Raw genomic sequence first — 21,154 nt, 5'->3', positions numbered from 1 at the left:
TTGATACTTAAAAAATGTGCTGCCCCCTTTTCCAACTGGGTTTGGATGGGAAAAAATGTAAAGAAAAATGACCAGTGAACGATCAACATCCTATTGCAAAGTTCAAGAAGTTTTGAATGATTGTTTTTACGACTATATTGTTTTTTCAAAACTCTGTCGTCATGACAAGATTATTTTTTCTCGCCATTAGATTTTGTTAAGAAAGTAAATAATTGCAATATTTTGATTAAAAAGTTATCGACTTCGTCGTATGCATGTAACACATGGGAGTGAAAATCCACGAAATAAAAAACTGGGCTTCCATTTTTATTCAGCTCTACTTCCAATCATGTCAGTTATTTCGCTTTCGTTAGACTAATTTAAATTGAAAGGTTGGAGCAGAAATTAGAGAAACCGTGTTGCCATTTTCAAATATAATTTTCATGATTTGCAATAAAAAATTAATCCCAATTTGTTATTGTTACTCGATTTTTTCATTCAGGTTAGTTTTTTGCGATTAAAATGTAACACGTATATGGTGGATCATTATGTAACACGTATATGGTGGATCATTATGTAACACGTATATGGTGGATCATTATGTAACACGTATATGGTGGATCATTATGTAACACGTATATGGTGGATCATTATGTAACACGTATATGGTGGATAAATATTTTTTTTCTCTTTGGTTGTATTTCCGCCTTGCGGTTGTTTTTAGCTCAGAATTTAGCGATTCCAATTTATAAAATGTTTTCAGCTTCATCAGTAATTGCAAATTTAAAAAAGCTTTGTACCGACGATAGGTTATGAAATGCGTCAAGCAAAAAGTCTATTTTAGAACTTTTACAAGCTTTGTAAATTTTGAAACATACTGTTTCACCAAGATACATGATGAGTGTTTTAGAAGACATCTTCTGTTTTGAAGGGAAAAACTGTAATAATCAAGAGGTGAATTGTGAACGCACACAGAGCAATGCAAGTACCAGCTGCAGTAGCATTTGTGGTGCTACTTGCTTGCAACTTCAATTCGGTCTCATCATCATCAGAGATAGAACACCCGTTCCTTCTGCCATTTGGACCCAAACACAACGACGTCTTTGTCGACAAAGGCTCCGACAAATGTTCGCGAGGTCATTTGTTGTCAAGGGAGTTCATATTCGGCGGGTTTCCCATTACACAGATCTTTGTCTGCAATGATGTATACGTGGACTTCCTGGCGAGATCTAACATGGACAAGCCACAAGACTTCGACGCTGCGCTCACACCTATAATCGCGCTGGCTCTGCACGATCACGAAATAGAAGATGGACTGTTTGACTACATGTGTACACAGAGCAACCACCACTACCCCTGGATCTCGGAGGTATACGACTACGATTGGGAGGACGTCTGTGCGTTCTTCTACCGAGCTGACGAGTTCGAGAATGAAGAGTACCTCACAGATGCAGTGAAGCACGAACCAGGTTATAATGAGGCCAACGATGAAATTCTCAGTCAGTGGAATGCGTTGGTGAGCTGATTGTTTTAACCGAATTGTACTATAGCAATTGTTTTCAATTTAGACCTGTGTGATAATTATATCCGTTCACATCGAGTGAGAGAAAAATAATGTCCAATGATGATAACAATATTGTCCTTTAAAATATCCATAAATGAACCGGGAACGAAATCAGATTAAAAACAGGTTCGCTTATAAATAAGTAGAATAATTTGCAGTTGATTAAAACGAGATCGACAGTGCTCCAAGTGAAGCCATCAATAGGCCATCTCTGATCGGACCACTTGGGTCACACACGGAGTATAGTGCGACCCAAAGTACAGGGTCTGGAAGGTGTTTTAGTCGCGCAATAGTCTGGACAATGTTCGTAAAAAGGTGTGATCATGAACCAGTCTGATCAGAGATCTTTTGGCTCGTAGTGCTACATAAACAGATGCAAACAAAGATTATGGTGATCGTCAGTAAATCAAAAAAAAAGAAGTTCGACATTTGATACCTGTTGTTCCAAACCTCAGTGAAACTTAAGGAACATCATGCCAGTTCGATTTTGTTTGGTAAACCTGTTTTTGGTTAATTGATAGCTTGTGCAAATGGTATCGTCAAGAAGACCTGGCTTGAAGAACTAAATCTATGTTTAAATCCTGTATCGACATTTTAAGTTTTAGAGTTCCATTTTGGTTTTAAAATAGGCTTAATTATAATTAAGTTGGATTTATATCAATTATGGATTTTAACGTACAAAATATGGAATAAATGGACTTGACAAATTTCAAATAGGTTATTTAGGTTATCCTAGTGCTCGAACCCACGACATCCACGCCAAGTCTACGCAAGGTCTTGGATTCCCACGACACCATTTTCAAGTCCAGTCAAGATCTGGGACTCTCCAAGGACAACACAAAGGTTTCCAAGATCTTGGTTGGAACTTGCGAAGTCTTTGGATTTAGTCTCACAAATGATATTGCAAGACTAAAAGAGATATTTTAAAATTATATTCTCTCTTTTTTCTGTTTTTTTTTTGTCTTTTGAAAATTGTTCCTCCTGTAAAAGTGATTGGAAAAACTAAGATAGTTAGATTGTTTTCCAGTACCGGCCGTTGTAAAAATGTATTAGTAATTTGTTGATACTTAAAAAATGTGCTGCCCCCTTTTCCAACTGGGTTTGGATGGGAAAAAATGTAAAGAAAAATGACCAGTGAACGATCAACATCCTATTGCAAAGTTCAAGAAGTTTTGAATGATTGTTTTTACGACTATATTGTTTTTTCAAAACTCTGTCGTCATGACAAGATTATTTTTTCTCGCCATTAGATTTTGTTAAGAAAGTAAATAATTGCAATATTTTGATTAAAAAGTTATCGACTTCGTCGTATGCATGTAACACATGGGAGTGAAAATCCACGAAATAAAAAACTGGGCTTCCATTTTTATTCAGCTCTACTTCCAATCATGTCAGTTATTTCGCTTTCGTTAGACTAATTTAAATTGAAAGGTTGGAGCAGAAATTAGAGAAACCGTGTTGCCATTTTCAAATATAATTTTCATGATTTGCAATAAAAAATTAATCCCAATTTGTTATTGTTACTCGATTTTTTCATTCAGGTTAGTTTTTTGCGATTAAAATGTAACACGTATATGGTGGATCATTATGTAACACGTATATGGTGGATCATTATGTAACACGTATATGGTGGATCATTATGTAACACGTATATGGTGGATCATTATGTAACACGTATATGGTGGATCATTATGTAACACGTATATGGTGGATAAATATTTTTTTTCTCTTTGGTTGTATTTCCGCCTTGCGGTTGTTTTTAGCTCAGAATTTAGCGATTCCAATTTATAAAATGTTTTCAGCTTCATCAGTAATTGCAAATTTAAAAAAGCTTTGTACCGACGATAGGTTATGAAATGCGTCAAGCAAAAAGTCTATTTTAGAACTTTTACAAGCTTTGTAAATTTTGAAACATACTGTTTCACCAAGATACATGATGAGTGTTTTAGAAGACATCTTCTGTTTTGAAGGGAAAAACTGTAATAATCAAGAGGTGAATTGTGAACGCACACAGAGCAATGCAAGTACCAGCTGCAGTAGCATTTGTGGTGCTACTTGCTTGCAACTTCAATTCGGTCTCATCATCATCAGAGATAGAACACCCGTTCCTTCTGCCATTTGGACCCAAACACAACGACGTCTTTGTCGACAAAGGCTCCGACAAATGTTCGCGAGGTCATTTGTTGTCAAGGGAGTTCATATTCGGCGGGTTTCCCATTACACAGATCTTTGTCTGCAATGATGTATACGTGGACTTCCTGGCGAGATCTAACATGGACAAGCCACAAGACTTCGACGCTGCGCTCACACCTATAATCGCGCTGGCTCTGCACGATCACGAAATAGAAGATGGACTGTTTGACTACATGTGTACACAGAGCAACCACCACTACCCCTGGATCTCGGAGGTATACGACTACGATTGGGAGGACGTCTGTGCGTTCTTCTACCGAGCTGACGAGTTCGAGAATGAAGAGTACCTCACAGATGCAGTGAAGCACGAACCAGGCTATAATGAGGCCAACGATGAAATTCTCAGTCAGTGGAATGCGTTGGTGAGCTGATTGTTTTAACCGAATTGTACTATAGCAATTGTTTTCAATTTAGACCTGTGTGATATTTATATCCGTTAACAACGAGCGTGATAAAATATTGTCCAATAATAATAACAACAACAATGTTGTCCTTTGAAATATCCATAAATGGGCCGGGAACGAAATCAGATTAAAAACAGGTTCGCTTATAAATAAGTAGAATAATTTGCAGTTGATTAAAACGAGATCGACAGTGCTCCAAGTGAAGCCATCAATAGGCCACCTCTGATCGGACCATTTGGGTCACACCCGGAGTATAGTGCGACCCAAAGTACAGGGTCTGGAAGGTGTTTTAGTCGCGCAATAGTCTGGACAATGTTCGGAAAAAGGTGTGATCATGAACCAAAGTCTGGAAATAATCTGATCATAGATCGAACGAATGTCTGATCAGAGACCATTTGACTCTTAGTGCCACATAAACACATGCAAACAAAGATCATCAGTGATCGTCAGTAAATCAAAAAAAGAAGTTAGACATTTGATACCTGTTGTTCCAAACCTCAGTGAAACTTAAGGAACATCATGCCAGTTCGATTTTGTTTGGTAAACCTGTTTTTGGTTAATTGATAGCTTGTGCAAATGGTATCGTCAAGAAGACCTGGCTTGAAGAACTAAATCTATGTTTAAATCCTGTATCGACATTTTAAGTTTTAGAGTTCCATTTTGGTTTTAAAATAGACTTAATTATAATTAAGTTGGATTTATATCAATTATGGATTTTAACGTACAAAATATGGAATAAATGGACTTGACAAATTTGAAATAGGTTATTTAGGTTATCCTAGTGCTCGAACCCACGATATCCACGCCAAGTCTACGCAAGGTCTTGGATTCCCACGACACCATTTTCAAGTCCAGGCAAGATCTTGGACTCTCCAAGGACAACACGAAGGTTTCCAAGATCTTAAGAACTTGGCTGGAACTTGCGTGGTTATCCAGGCTTTCCAAATCTTTTGATTAGTGCAAATTAAGAAACTTTTTTGTAAATATAGATTGAGATATACCAGAAAAGTTTATCAAGAAATGAAGATAATCCAAGTACAAAATTACACTTAAATTATCTTCATTTCTTGATAAGCTTTTCACATGCATCAAATATATTTATATTTATATATTTATATTTACGATAAAATTTTTAATGTGCTTTTTCAAGTAAACTTCACTGATTTTTTTTTGAAATCAAATGAGAAAGCAATTATTGCCAATGAATGACTTTTTAAGGAAAACGGATCGAAAAATTCTTCTTTCCGTTTGCCAATGTCAGTCTTCGGATAACTTAAATTCTTTATTTGGTTGCTAATCTATTAAGTCGGTTGTGGTCATATCTCCCTCCCTTTATTAGAACCTAGTATTTATTGAGGGTAAATTGGAGGCGGAAATTGAAGATCTTGGCAAAGACATTTTTGTTTCTTGAATTTATTTTTTAGGTAATTGAAGATCGTTTTGTTCCTGATTCTCAAATTTTATAGGACTATTTGAGTAGAAAAGTTGAGTAGAAATGTGTAAGATTAAATGAGTTTTCTCTGATATTAAAAATGGCCAACAAAAACTTGGTGTTTTTTCTATAGATTTTTCAGAGTTTTATATGAATTACAGTAAGAAAACAAATTTTGCTGAAAAAAATGAGTTTCCTAAATAAAAATGGAAAAAATGTTTGTGATTTCAAACTATTTTCGAAAACAACTTAGAGATAGTTCTGAATCGAACAAAATTACATCGTTGTTTCAATAAAAGAGGATCCCACTACTTTAAGCAATTTATCCCAATGTTTTGACAATTATTTCCTGTGTTGCTGGGGTTTTGTTCCTTGTTTTGTTGTTTAGAAGCTACTTTAAAAAGTTGGCGCATTTAATCACCTGGAAACTTCAGATCTTCAGCTTTCAAACATGATTCTGTTATATTTATAACAGGCTAGTATTAGCTGGATCAGTTTGCTGTTTGCAATTTTTTGTACGTTTGCAATTTTTTTTAACCATATCTACGTTTGCAGTTGTTGATTGAAAACTATCATAGGGAATCTTAGTATCAAGGAGTCAGATAAAATTTACCGCTATTCAAATAGTTATGAAAGAACTTTGGTATTTGATATTCAGATTTGAAATGTTTTTTTTTTCAAAACAAATGTGCAACTCTGCTTGGACAGAAGGTAGAGCGTGAAATTTTTATAATATGAGTGAGCGACTGCTCAACCAATTTTTTCTGTACAACACCATTTTTTCAATCAAATATATGCAGATTTTTTTAACAGAATGATTAGAAATTAAGTTTTCAAGTTAACGAGATAGAACTTTATGCACACAAGCACATCACCGGACTTCGTTGTTTTCAAGTGTTTTTTGCCGCCTCGTTTCTACCGGTTAACAGATTTAGATATTTTCTAATGTATTTCTATACATCTATTTGTTTTGATTGTCACGAAAATTGTAACACCAATCTCCCACACTCGTCAAAGAATTCATATAAAATTTTGGACAGCTTGCGGAAAATCGGTTAACGGTTTCCCACCGCATCAAGTGAACGCAAAGTAATCCGGTGTCCCGTTTTTTCACCCCTATTCATTTAACCCCCTGTCATTTAACCCCGATTTATTCACCCCTGTATCATTTAATCCCTCTATCTTTCAACCCCTCTAGCAATTCACCCCGATTTTAATCTTTCTGTAAAATAAGGATTATTAAATTAGCAATATAATCATTTGGCCATGCCTCGCGGGCCATAACAGTACCTCAGCGGCCCGTGGGAGTTGATATGAAACTATCACAACCGAACGTGGGATTAAATTATCCACTTAATTATGACAAAACATGCCTTTAATGTCGACTGCTAATTGGAGTATTGAAATGATAGAGGGATGAATAAATAGGGGTTAAATGAATAGGGGTGAAAAGAAGTAGAAACAAGTAAGCCGAAGTAAAAGTAAGCCGAAATAAAAGCAAGCCGAAATTTATGTGATAGTTATGTCAGAATAAATCAGAAATAACCCATTGTTAACCATTACAGTAAACACTGCGCTTAGTATTATCGTGCATGATGTAATCCAATGCACAAAAAAAAAACAAAAATACGTCTGTAAGATTGCATATCGGGTGCTCAAACACGTTCTCGGGAGCAAGTACTTCTGCTGAGCCTCGAGCGCTTCTGGTGTTCTCCCGAGTTCCTGTGCTTCTCCTCTGCAAGGGGCAACTTCACTTCTGCTGTTGGCTACTGAACTAGGAAGAAGAGAAGAGTTGCAGCTAGAAGATTGAATTGAAGTCTTCTGGAGAGGGTAGCTGGAGAGAGGGCCAAGTCCGTTGTTGAAGCTCCAAAAGGTCCGAAACAACTGATTTTGAATTTTTCAGAGTCCTGCTTTTATCCTATTTTTCCATATGCCTTAAGTTTAGCCAATAAAAAGCATTGACGTCAGAACTCTGCTTCTTTTTGATTAGTAATAATTCCCGCATGGAGCATGAACTTGGAATTACCGGCCTTCTCCTCAGCATCCTTTCCTATTTTTTTCATGCATACAAATTTGAATCAGAATCACATACCCATACCTCAAATAAATTACTTTTTAATAAATTGCACATATGTGTTTCTACTACATTAGGGGTATGAAAATGGTACTTCATAAAAAAGGGTAAAATAATTTGTTTTACGGTGTAATCAACCACTTGAGCCTCCGTTCCTTGCTAACTTTTGTGACTAAAATCAAACTACATTTCCTACTCGATATTTGTTTATAATTTTTGTTTGGTTTATCGACGTTAACGATTTGGTGGATCTTGGATCAACTGCGAATGGAGATAATCTACGGAGCAAGAAATCAGCAAGATCATTGTGTAAGTAGTAAAATAAAAACAAAACTTAAAAGACAATAGTAACCTTTATATAAATATACATTGTTCATATATGTTGGTGAATTAATTTTCTTTTAACTTATTACTTTAGTCAACCGAAAGCGCTTGACTCAGGCAGATTTCTTATTTTAGTATTTGAGGCTATATAACAATTATTTTAGTCCTTAATTGCGTCTATTTCGAAGTCCTACTTACCCCTCATCTAGTCTTGCTATTCTCCTGGATAGCAGTAATCAAGCAAATATAAATTAAGCAGCTATAAATATTTAGATCTTTGGGTAGAAGTCAAGCTTGCCTTCAGGCAGTTCAACTACAGACTCTTGCTTCTCATTGCTTTTGCTGAATGTGACTCTTCCTACTGCTGGTGACTCTTGTTTAAGTTTATTTGCGAGAAACCGCCGAAGTCTTTCTAGCAGCTTCCAGTGACCACAAGCAACTCCCAAACCAACTGCCAACAGAATAGCGAGGAATATAAAACTGTTGAAGGGAACTATCCCGTGTTGCATAAGCCTGTCGCTGTAGTCCTGTCGTTGCATTTTTTGATGCTGTATGAAGGGTTCTGCCAAATTAGGTAGTTTTTGGGTATCAATAAATTCATCCGATAGATGGTTCAGTGTCAATTTGTCGGCTTCGAAAATCTTCGATTTCAAATGATCTTTTGCGGGAGCTGGTGCCAATGTGAACTCTTTTTCCACGTGATCAAACATTTCCTGTAGCATTCCAGGTAGCTGAATGTTTGTTATTTTTCCAGTGTCAACACTGCACACCTCGGGCTCCGGATAGATAAAGGACAAGACCGAAAATAGGGAGTTCTAGATGTCCATTACAGGGTGGTTGCACCAAAAAAACTATACAGCAAGGTATTTGGCCTGCTCTTGTGTCCATTGCTACGTTAAGAGGATGATAATTGTTGTGTTCCGACTGAAGAAGAAATATAGACTGCCTCAGGTTTTGGGTTGGTGGATTTGACGGCAACGGGTATTTTCTGTGGACACAATTTCATCGCGTCAGTCTTTTGGTCAAAAACAGGCTGCTAAGACACGAGCTCTTTGCTGATATTGTTAGAGCAAACGGATTTTGCAGAACCGAAGACGGTCAGTTCCATGGCATTTCATTCACTCAGATCTATCCAATTCCCCAAAAAATTCCTGCCGTGGGGAGACGACAAAGTACTGTTTCTCAAAATCGTAAACCGTCGCCGTCTTTCCGCTGTTTAGTGGTTGTGGAATCGTCACAGTCCGATAGACTTGGTCCTTTGCTTAGGTATGATGAAATGGAATTTTGAGTTCAATATGGAGTCCTTTGGATGCTATTTCGGCACCTTTTACTAGTTTGAGTTCGTATTATACAGACATCTCGCTTTTACTGATTGCGGAGAACCATCCCGTTTATTCCATCTTTGACAAACTGTCCCTAATTTGTGGTGGCGGTAGCAAGCTGGCTGGTAATAGTACTTTGGTTAGAGAAATTAGGGCATCGCTTAGCGCATATCCCAGGTTGGTCACAATGGCACGTGCAAAGAGAACTTGCACTTGTAGTTCGGATATAGCAGATCTGCAAGTTGACTTTAAGCCCATCTCGATACGCTTGGGTTATTTTGCATCCCCAACCACTCATGTGTTCCCATTCTTTCCCAATCTCATTGATTTGGGTGTCAAGCAAGTCTAAATTTATGTTGGTATTGTTCCTGAAGGTCTTGACATGAGTGCGCGTAGTGAGCTCCTCAGCACTCAGAATTTTGACTGCACCTCCCGTTTGAGTGTTTAGCCAGTCCACGTTCCACTTGTTTCTCTGGTTTTCTTCATGCAGTTTCTCTATGTGCCTTGCTTCTTTTAATTTGCATAAACTGAATATAGAGAAGAATTTACAGCCTACTGCCTCCAGCTTTGGGCCCAGGATGAGTGCCACTCCTGACACCAATAGCACGTTGAAATTCCAGTGTCAAAACTGCACACCTCGGGCTCCGGATAAAGGTTAAGACCACCACTAGGGAGTTCTAGATGTCCATTGCAGGATGGTTGCACCAAACAAGATCTACAGCCAGGTATCTGGCCTGCTCGTGTGTCCATTGTTACGTTAAGAAGATGGTAATTGTTGTGCTCCGACTGAAGAAGAACCATAGACTGCCTCAGATTTTGGGATGATGGGTTTGCCGGCAACGGGATTTATTTCTGTGGACACAATTTCATCGCGTCTGTCTTTTGGCCAAAAAACAGTCTGCTAAGACACCAGCTCTTCACTGATAGTGTTAGAGCAAACGCATTTTTGCAGAACCGAAGACGGTCAGTGCCATGACATTTGACTAATTCAGATCTATCCCATTCCCCAAAGAATTCCTGCCGTGGGGAGACGACAAAGTACTCTTTCTGAAAATCGTAAACTGTTGCCGTCTTTCCGCTGTTCAGTGGTTGTGGAATTGTCACAGTCCGATAGACTTGGTATTTTGTGTAGGTGTGATGAAATGGAATTTTGTGTTCAATATGGAGTCCTTTGGATGTTATTTCGGCGCTTTTCACTAGTTCGAATTAGTAATATGCAGACATCTCGCTCTTGGTGATTGCGGGAACCATCCCGTTTGTTCCATCTTTGACACAATGTCCCTAATTTGTGGTGGCGACAGCAAAATGGCTGGTAATAGTCTTTTTGTTAGAGAAATTAGGGCTTCGCTTAGCACATATCCCAGGTGGGTAACAATGGCACGTGCAAAGAGAACTTGCCCTTGTAGTTCGGATATAATTCTTAGCAGATTCTTCATCTGAAAGTTGGATTTCAGCCAATCTCGATACGCTTGAGTTATTTTGAATCCCCAGCCACTCATATGTTTCCATTTTTTTCCCCATCTCATTGATTTGGGTGGCAAGCAAGTCTAAGTTCCTGTTGGTATTGTTCCTGATGGTCTCCACACGAGTGCCCGTAGTGAGCTCCTCAGCACTCAGAATTTTGACTGCACTTCCCGTTTGAGTGTTTAGCCAGTCCACGTTACACTTGTTTCTCTGGTTTTCTTCATTCAGTTTCTCTATGTGCCTTGCTTCTTTTGATTTGCATAAACCCAATATCGAGAAGAGTTTACAGCCTACTGCCTCCAGGTTCGGACCCAGATTGAGTGCCACTCCTTCCGCCAATAGCATGTTGACTTTTCTCTTTAGCCTTGTTTCCTCATGTACCACATTGGAATGGTTGCTAAACAATGACCTTTTGTCCTTGAATAGCTGATAATCCGGTTGGAGACGTTGATATTCGTTTTCTAGTGCAATAACGACACTAGCAGTCAAGTTTCCGCAACTCTCCGTAACAACCGTGGAAGATCAAATGAGTCCCATGTAATTTCCGTCCCATTGTTGGGTCACATCCTGCGTGAGGTTGTGTCTTGCGAGTTGTAGTTGGTTAACGTCAATGAGTAGGAGTTCCGGAAAGGTTACAAACAATCTCATTTTCTTGAACGAAGAGGCCATAAACACCGTCGTATCTGGGATGAACACCACTCCTGCTTCTAGCCAAACGTCCTGAATGAAGTCTTAAGGTTTGAAGAGAATCAGCCAGTATATGACAAGGTTTCGGAGCATTTTAGCACTCCAAGTTTTATCAAGCAGGAAAACAGGTAAGGCCAAGACAAAGTAACCAAGAAAAATGATTTTGAAAAAGAAAGGTCCAGTGTTTTTACTATGAACGTTGAAAACTAACCAATAGGATTGGTACTGATTGTGATTGGTTGGTTACTTTGACCTAGCTCAATGCATAATACTACTTCATGCCTTTAAAAAATTTTCTTTTATAAATTGAATACACTATATAAAATCTGTATGATATTCGCATTCGTAATTTTTGCTTTGATATTATAATCGTATGCATCACCTAAAAGTTTTAAAGTCCCATTCTGTCTACTGGTAGTCGTGTTCTTCTCGGATACCGACATTGTTCATCATCGTCAATGTTGTACTGTTCGTCTGCAACGATCGCCGGTTGCTCTTCAGTTGCATCGATTGCTGGTTCCTGCTGAGGCTCCAATTCCAAAGTTGCTGGTTCTTCATCACCATTGATTTCTGGCACCCGGGCCATAATTTGTGTTGTTTCAGCAAAAATATCTTGTATGTCCCCACGAATGTTGTCGTCGTCGTATACAGGCTCTCTAACTCGCCTGTGGATCCTCCTATTACGCTGTAGCAATGCATCATCTTCATCGTTGCTACTTGGCAACTTGTCCGCATCATAACGTTGATTTGGTTGTCTTTCTGCAATTCGCGTGGATTGACTCACAGGTTGATCATCATTATCTGATCCTACTTTGAAGGGTTTCAGTCTGTTAGACTGCACAATCTGATTTTTCTTTTTTCTTCTTTTCTTCTCGAACAAATTTTGCAATTGACTTCATTGATTTTTTCTACAACGGTATATGGGCCAGTCCATGGTGGGTAGAACTTCTTTAACTTTGCCAATTGAGGCGAAAAGAGCCACAACTTGTCGTCTTTCTGATACGGTTTTCCGTACGTTCCCTTGAAATGCTTATCCTTCCGTCTTTATTGTACTGCGCCTTGGGTCTCACGAACACACATGTGGGCTTCGCGAAGCTTCTCGTCCAAAAGTTAGGTGACTTGTGTACTGTATGTTCTGTGTCTGTTGGCTTGGAGAACAGTAAGTCAATTGGGTAGACGGCTTCGTCTCCTAATACTAGAGTTAATTGGGTTTCTCCTGTCGACTTGTGGACATTTGTGTTATGCACAAACTCTACGTAGGGATGGTTCACTCCCATTTTTTTGCAATTTCTGAGCATCATTTGCTGATCACATCTGCCAGAACTCTATTGTGGCGCTCTAATTGACCATTTCCTTGCGGGTGTTACGGAGATGTCTGGGATCTTTCTATGTTCAGGAGGGTGCACACTTCAGTCATGAGCTCACTGCAGAAATTGTTTCCTTGGTCTGTATGCAATGTATCGAGGGCTCAAAACCGCAAAACCCATTTCTCAGCGAATGCCTTTGCGACATCTGCGCTGTTATTGCTGAGAGAGGGACAGTGACTACGTATTTCGTAAAATAATCAGTTATGACCAAGATATATTTGTTTCCCGTATCTCGGTTACGCGTTACTGGTCCCAAGATGTCGGCAGCCACTTTTGCGAACCGTACTCCCACTGTGACTGGTTGCACCTCCGCTTTCAAATTTCTGCCAGCTGTTGATCGCGCTGCACATGGTTTGCAACTTTTGATCCATTTATCAATATCTTTTCTCATCATGGGCCAGCAGAACCGTTGTCAAGTTCTATCGAGTGTCTTGTGTAATTCAAAGTGCCCTTCTGTTACCATGAAGTCGTGTAGTTGTTTTAGTACGCTGCTTTTTTTACAACTTGTGGTACAACGAGAAGGTCTTGATAGCCGTCTTTGCCAGGGGTATACCACTTTCGTATGAGTATACCATCCTTCATCATGAATGGCTCCCAATTATTCCACAACCCGAAGACTTCAGGTCCCCGCTTATGAGCCAGTTCCCTCGTCATTGGGTTTACTCCAAAAGTATTGCAGTTGTACTATCTGTCGTTCAATTTCACCGTAGATTTTGCAGAATCGTGGCAATAGCTGATTCTTCCCTCTGTTTAGCCCTGATTTCATCACTGCTAGCTTTGAGTTCCACTGAGGCCACGTTTTCTTCTGAATGCTCCGTTATTGACAAAAAACATCTGTTTTTCGCAATTTAGCTTTTGCCGTCTCCAATTTCATGGGTTCCGGACAAAATCCAGTCGCTTCCTCTTCCTCGCCCTCCTGCCACTCAGGTTCCGTTGTTATTTGCCGAGAAAGAGCGTCTGCAGTGCCATTTTTCTCACCAAGCCGGTGAACTACTTGGAAGTCAAACTCTTGCAACACCTCGATCATTCTGTATGTCATTCCGTCAGCATTCTGACGAAAGAGCCATTGTAAAATTGTGTGGTCTGTCCGAAGTACAAAGGGGATACCCAGCAAATAGGAGCGGAACCTCTTTAATGCTTGAACAACTGCCAATGCCTCGCTCTTCGTTGTACTGTAGTTTACTTCTGTTCGCGTCAGCACGCGAATAGCGAAAGGGAGTGGATTCTCCGTATTGCTGTCTAAATTCCACAGAACAGCGGCAATTCTGTTGTTACTAGCGTGAGTGTCCACAACAAAAAGTTGGTTCTAATTTGGATGGCTCAAAAATGGTGCTCCGATGAGTTTTTGTCTTGAGGTCTTTAAAGGAACGCTGACAATTCTCGTTCCAATAGATTTGCTGGTGCTTTTTAGTAAGCTCATGTAGGGGCTTCTCTATACCTGCAAAGTCTTTAACAAATCGTCTGTAGTAGCTACAAAAGCCAACGAATGATCGTACATCCATTGTATTAGTGGCCCAGGACACTTCGATAGGGCGTGCAGTTTCCCCTTATCTGGCCCTATTCCATCCGCCCCAATGTGATATCCAAGGTAGGACACTGCTGTTTGAATCAGCTTGCATTTCGAGGGCTTCAGCTTCAAACCGGCTGAAACTAGTCTCTCCATGACAATTTTGAGGCGTTGGAGGTGGTCTTCAAGATTCTGACTGTAGATGAGGACATCATCAAAAAAGATGGTCACAAAATCATACAGCTCTTCTTTGAACAATTGATTCATGAGGCACTGGAAAGTTGCAGGCTCACTGCACAGTCCGAATGGTAGCCGCTTGTACTCATGGTGGCCCCCGTCTGGCGTTGAGAAGACTGTTTTTGGTCTAGCACTCTCAGTGAGTGGTATTTGCCAGTAGCCCGCTAATGGGTCCAAGGAGCTGCAAAATTGGGTCATTTCCAAGCAATCCAAGATCTGATCAATTAATGGAAAAAGAAATGCGTCCTTTTTTTGTGATTTCGTTGAGTTTGCGGAAATCTACACAGAAACGTGAAGTGCCTTCCTTCTTTCCCACTAAGACCACTGGAGCACTCCAATCGCTTTTTGACGTTTGGATGATGTCCAAATCGAGCATCTGTTGCACTTGTTTCTTAAATCTGCCAGCTTAGCCGGGGTGGTCTTGTAAGCCGGTAGCTTGACCGGCGCGTTCTCGTTGTTGTCAATGTTGTCCTCAACTAGGTGGGTCAGACCCAATTCATTATAATCCTTTGCAAAACTGGTTCTAAAATTGTAGACAATCTGCTCCACTACGTCCTTCTGTTGGTTGTTGGCCCCCTCTGCGCTCTAAAGGAGTGTCTCCGTGATTTAGTGTACGTCCGCGTTGAACTGAGCATCTTCGCTGATTGTGGAGAGCACTGCAGGGGCTCCCCCTATTGAGTCTTCATTCAATACTTCTGCAGGTGATTGGTCAGAGATGATCAAACATCTAACCTCAGAAGCCAAAAATTCCGAATCTAGCCGAATCCAGCCAAATATTCTGATGATGAAATCGTGTACAATCTCCATGTTCAATCAAGGGAGCTTCAGGTTCTTCTCATCAATTCTCAGCTCCCTGGTGTGGTATCGTTCGGCTTTTGCCCGAAGGTTTGCAAGCACACGCCAAAGATCTGTGTACAGTAACTTCTCTCCCTGTCGAAACCAGAGGTCAATGTAATAACATGTCTTGGGCCCATTGTCCTAATGAAAAAACTGCCTCTGATCGTTTTCCGAATAATTTGAAACGGAGTCCAAGTACGTTGTCAGTTTCTACTAAATTGATCTCCGTTTCGGGTGAATTGGGCATCAGTTTAACCACTGACATCCTGCGGCGTTGTTCAGAAACATAATCACGGTTTTCGTACGCTAACCGTTTTGGGGTGGGACTTAGTGTATTCTAGCTCCTCTTGGTTCGTTGGTCATGCAGTTTTCCTAACTTTGGCAATTGGGGCACCCGATTCAAGGTTAACATTTGTGTCTGCATGATTTTCCATGACTATTTTGCCATGGCCCCCGCCATCACACGAGTAAATTGCAGGAATTGCCAGTAATGACTTCTTGGGCCAATTCTTTTCCGAGACCAGAAAATTTCCTTGAGAAATGTTTACCCTAATCTCCGAGATCTCAATCTCCACAACTAGTCATCCGTTGGGGCTATTTCTATTGCTTTTAGGCATCTGGCCGTCAAAAATCCTCCTTCGAAGCAGCTCATCTCACTTGGCCCGTGGTCGATAGTGTTGAAAATCACTTCGGTCTTGAATACACAATCGAATGCCACAGCACTCGATTCAGTAGTACAGGTAAACAATCGACTCGTGTGAAAGTCGATCGAACATTGATTGGGCTTTAGGAAAGCTGTGCCAAGGATGATGTCCACTGGCAGCATCGGGGCTACCAGAAAGTCTGCAACGCACACAAATTTGACGACCATGCAAACTGGCAAGGTCTTTTTACCCAGTAGTTGGATCTGCTTGCCCTCCGTATGGTACACTGTCCCGTCATACATCTGTAGTGGCACGGGCTACTGTTCTGCTGTCTCCTTGGACATGATGTTTACACCAAAGCTGGTGTCCACTGCAGCTCTTCTTTCAGCTCCACCAATATCGGCTCTCACTAGTATCGATGGGCCGCCACTTTCCCCCACTGACGTTGCTTTTGAGGATCCGGGTCGTTTTAGGACAAAAACGGTTGACACCTTCCTGGCCGGAGCACTCCTGGGTGGATTAATTTCTCGCCCAGGCCGATCCTCGTTTAAACTTTACTTCTTATTTGGACAGTTTCTTGAAATTTGCCATTTCTCATGTCGCGCATAGCACTCAGTGTATTGCTTCGCCCTTCGCTCCTTTCTGGTTGCTGGGGTTTCATTGCCTGGAAACCATTATTCAAGACCTGCATCTTAAGGGACTGCACAAGCCATGAATGAATCGAGAACAGAACTGTTTCCAAGTCTGTGCCCTCAATGTCCACATATCGTACAACAACACCAAGGCGGCGGTATCTCTGAATCTCAACTTGGTCACTGCTTCTAGATTAAGAGCTCTCTGGTATGCTGCATTCAGCGTTGCGGGTTCCTCCCGCAGCAGGTGCACCCTCACGTCTGGGTCCCGCAATCCTTCTATGAAGGTCTCTTTCGCAGCCAAGTCTCTTGCATCTGCCGCTAGAGCTGCATTGGCCGATTCACTTACTTTCCGCACTCGTCGGTAGAATTCCACAATCGTCTCTGACTCCCCTTGTTGCAGACTCCTGAATTGTGCCCTGGCCGTCCTCAAGTTTGGGTAGCCTCCGATCCCGTTCCTCAACTCATTGAGTTGAATCTTGAGTGTTGGTGCTAGTTGTCCTGCTTCTGTTGAAGGAAGTGCGCTGGGAGTATGTAGTACCCGTCAATTGCATGATCAGTCAAGCATCTTGGCAGAATTCCTCTTGATTGAACGTCACTCCACCCGTTCGCTTGACAGACAGCATGGAACTGTCTCGCCCAACGGTCAAAAGAGTTGAAGAACTTCGAACTTGCTGGGTACTTGGGCTTGGGCGCCGCCACCTCCCCCCCCCGCTCCAGCTCATGGTTGTGCCATCTGAAGCTGGAAATCGTCTCCTTCTTCCTCGCAGTAGCCTCACTTGGACCACCATTGTAAGATAACCTATCGAGTGCTCAAGCACGTTCTCGGGAGCAAGTACTTCTGCTGAGCCTCGCGCTCTTCTGGTCATCTCCCGGGCTCCTTTGCTTCTCCTTTTCAGGGGGCAAACTCACTTCTGCTGTTGGATACTGGACTAGGAAGAAGAGAAGAGCTTAGCTAGAAGATTGAATTGAAGTCTGATTTTGAATTTTTCAGAGTCCTCCTTTTATCCTACTTTTCCATATGCCTTAAATTTAGCCAATCAAAGCATTGACGTCAGAACTCTGCTTCTTTTTGTTTAGTAATAAGTACCGCATGGAGCATGAACTTGGAATTACCGGCCCTCTCCTCAGCATCAGTTCCTATTTTGTTCATAAATACAATTTTCAATCAGAATCACATACCCATGTTTCAAGTAAATTAATTTTTAAAAAATTGCACATATGTGTTTCTACTAAATGAGGGGTATGAAATTGGTACTTCATAAAAAGGGTAAATTATATTGTTCTACGGTGTAGTTAACCACCTTAGCATCCGTTCCTTGCTAAATTTTGTGAATAAATTTAAACTACATTTCCTATTCAATATTTGCTTATAAATTTTGTTTGATTTATCAACTTTGACGGTTTGGTAGTTTTTGGATCAACTGCGAATGGAGACAATCGACGGAACAAGAAATCACCAAGATCATTGTGTCAGTAGTAAAATAAAAACAAAACTTAAAAGACAATTGTAGACTGTATATAAATATACTTTGTTCATATATGATGGTGAATTAGTCTTCTTTTAACTTATTGCCTTAGTCAAGCGAATAGCGCTTATTTCTTATTTTAGTATTTGAGGCTATACAACAATTATTTTGGTCCTAAATTGCGTCTATTTTGCAGTCCTACAAAGTCAATTTTTAGATATCTAGTGGGTACGGGCCTTCAGTGGGTACCGCTGTCCATGGCCATGCCTCTAATCCGCTATGGGATATAATCGGGAAACCGTGGGTCGGTTATCCCGGCGAAGCCGCGATGCGCGTCCACCGGCCCACCTGGGGCAACTTAGAATACGGGTATCCCAAAAGTTTTCGGCTTACTTGAGGGCATTTTCAAAATTCCGCTTGCTTGCCTTTTGGCTTGCTTGACCGCCACTTAAGCAGCAATTCTTTTTGCCGAGCAGCAGTCCAGCGACAAAACTTTGTTTGCACTATAATCAGGCTGCAAAAAATTATGCGAGCTACAGTCGAGATGACCATAAATTCCCGTTTAAATTGTTTTGAATCATTTGATTCGAGCAAGCCCACGTCGTATCAGTTTTTGGTCGAACATGGGTTTTTCTACTAGGTCTTTTTTGGTCGAACATGGCTTAGAATAGGGTTTTTAGAAGTGTATGTAGTTTTCAGTTCAAAATTAGTTGTGTCTGTTTCTATTTTTGATAACTATGCAATTTTTTATTAGCCAGAGAGACCATGTGATATTAACGCTCATCATAAAGGTACAACAAGAGTTTTACAAAAGAAAAGAGCAGCCGTAGTTGTATTAGTCTGTCTATTGCTTTCCGAATACGTATCGAGTTAATGGATTGAAACAAAGGCCAGTCGGTCACAGAGTGCGACCAGAAATAACGAGTGTCAAAAGCAGTAGTGCCTATAATGTTCTTAACAAAGTAGATGATTTTCAGTCTCCGATATCATTTGTGATTCAGTATTATTAGTAGTAATGCACCGCTAAATTTTTGAACTGTAATTTTGGGAAATTTTGTTTATCCTGTCATATAAACAGATTCAAAAATCACAAGCATTGCAAAATTAATCCGATAATTTGTTTAAACCTACTTCATATCCGAATTGATTTAAATCAATAGATTAACAAAGGCAAAATACGCTTTCAGTCGCTTCCTCGCTCGGTGGTCAATGTGAATTTTGACGACGATTTGACAGTGCAACTGATGGGTGAGGACACTAGGCCATTCGTGAACTTGGCAGCCAACACGTTCAGAAGGGAGATCTCAAACCAGACTGACTTTGATGCCATTGATTCCCTCATCAACCAACATCATCAGGGACTTCAATTCAAACTTCGGTTATGTTGCTACATGGTAGGCCCATTTTCTTTTCCATTTCTATTCCGTGATCTGTTGCATCATTCGTTTCAACTTTCTAAGGTATAGAAAAAATGGAAAATAGTTTCGGAAGATGAGGGATCCTTCGTTTGCATTTTGAGAATCGAAAAAAATGGCAATGTTTCATGATTCACATATACTTTAACAATTTTTAAAATGGAATACAATTTCAAAAATTTTAATGGTTTCAACCGAAATTGAGGTACTTGCTCAAAATGTATATACAGGCCTTTATACTTTTTTGCATATACTTTGTAAAAAGTATATGCTTTTTGCGTATAAAAATACCCAGTCAGGCCGGATTCGCCTATGATTGACTTCGCAGTCCTAAAGTTTCGGCGCACACAGGTGCTTGCTCAAGATTATTATTAAAAGACCCACCCAGATCCAAATCGGATATGATACAGGTATTAGCTCGTTCACGTTATGCAAAGCCTTCGGAAGACCAAAACTGTATAATTTAAGTCAATTGTGTCAAATGTGTTTGAAAATAACAAATAACTAGCAGGCCCCGTGAAACTATTACAGGGATGCTTGTTTGATGAAAAAACTAACATAGGGCGAAATTTTATTTTTTGTGTAAAAGTAAGTTAAAAATTTTTGTTTACTTAACATGAAAGTTAAGTAAACAAAAAATTTCGAGAAAAAAAGGCAGAAAATATACTGAGGAGCTGAAAAGAGAGATAGAGAGAGAGAGAGAGAGAGAGAAAGAGAGCGAGTGCGAGCAAGCGAGCGAGGTAGAGACAGAAAGAGAGAGAGAAGAGAGAGAGAGAGAGGAGAGAGAAGAGAGAGAGAGAGAGAGAGAGGAGAGAGAGAGAGCTGGAGAGAGAGGAGAGAAAGAGAGAGAGAGAGAGAGAGAGAGCAGAGAATAGAGAAAGACGAATATTTGAAAACAAACAGAATCAGAGAGGACCGAGAATCAGAAAAACTATGATACGCCGTAGAAAAAAAGAGTATTTAAACACAAAAAAGCAAAAAATCAAAAAATCAAGATGATAGAGAGTTTCTCGAAAAAAAGGGAAAGAAAGAAAGAAAGAAAAAAAGAATGAGAGAATGATGAGGGGGAGAAAGAGAGAGAGAGAGAGAGAGAGAGAGAGAGAGAGAGATAGAGAGAAGAGAGAGAGAGAGAGAGAAGAGAAGAGAAGAGAGAGAGAGAGAGAGTGATTGGGAGAGAAAGACAGAGAGAGAGAGAGAGAGAGAGAGAGAGAGAGAGAGAAAGCAGAGAATAGAGAAGGACGATATTTGAACACAAACAGAATAAGAGAGGACAGAAAACCAGACAAACTATTGATACGCCGTAGAAAACAAAGAATATCTAAACACAAAAAAGACAAAAAATCAAGATGATAGAGAGTTTCTCGAAATTAGGGAAAGAAAGAAAGAAAGAAAAAAAGAATGAGAGAAAGAGGGGGAGAGAAAGAGAGAGAAGAGAGAGAGAGAGAGAGAGAGAGAGAGAGAGAGAGAGAGAGAGAGAGAGAGAGAGAGAGAGAGAGAGCGGAGAGAGAGAGAAAGCAGAGAATAAAGAAGGACGATATTTGAACACAAACAGAGTAAGAGAGAACAGAGAACCAGAAAAACTATTGATACGCCGTAGAAAAAA

General features: G+C 40.2%; 2 protein-coding genes across 2 annotated transcripts in view; one reads left to right on the top strand and one right to left on the bottom strand.

Moving 5' to 3' along the window:
- LOC142339313 (activin receptor type-1-like) overlaps nt 1–21,154 on the bottom strand; it is a 361,804-nt gene that overhangs the window by 59,767 nt on the left and 280,883 nt on the right. The gene's annotated exons all lie outside the window — the stretch shown is intronic.
- Nucleotides 3,499–21,154, top strand: part of LOC142340344 (uncharacterized) — a 24,454-nt gene continuing 6,798 nt past the window's right edge. The window contains exons 1-2 of the mRNA XM_075390919.1: nt 3,499–4,098; nt 19,324–19,530. Of these exons, the coding sequence (XP_075247034.1) occupies nt 3,562–4,098; nt 19,324–19,530 (744 nt within the window). The 5' untranslated portion in view covers nt 3,499–3,561. The remainder of the gene's footprint in view (nt 4,099–19,323; nt 19,531–21,154) is intronic.

This window comes from Convolutriloba macropyga, chromosome 5 (assembly GCF_964194025.1).
Source record: "Convolutriloba macropyga chromosome 5, txConMacr16.3, whole genome shotgun sequence".
Taxonomy (NCBI): Eukaryota; Metazoa; Xenacoelomorpha; order Acoela; family Convolutidae; genus Convolutriloba; species Convolutriloba macropyga.
The sequence above is the reverse complement of the archived record's forward strand: the minus strand, read 5'-3'. Positions and strand labels throughout refer to the sequence as shown.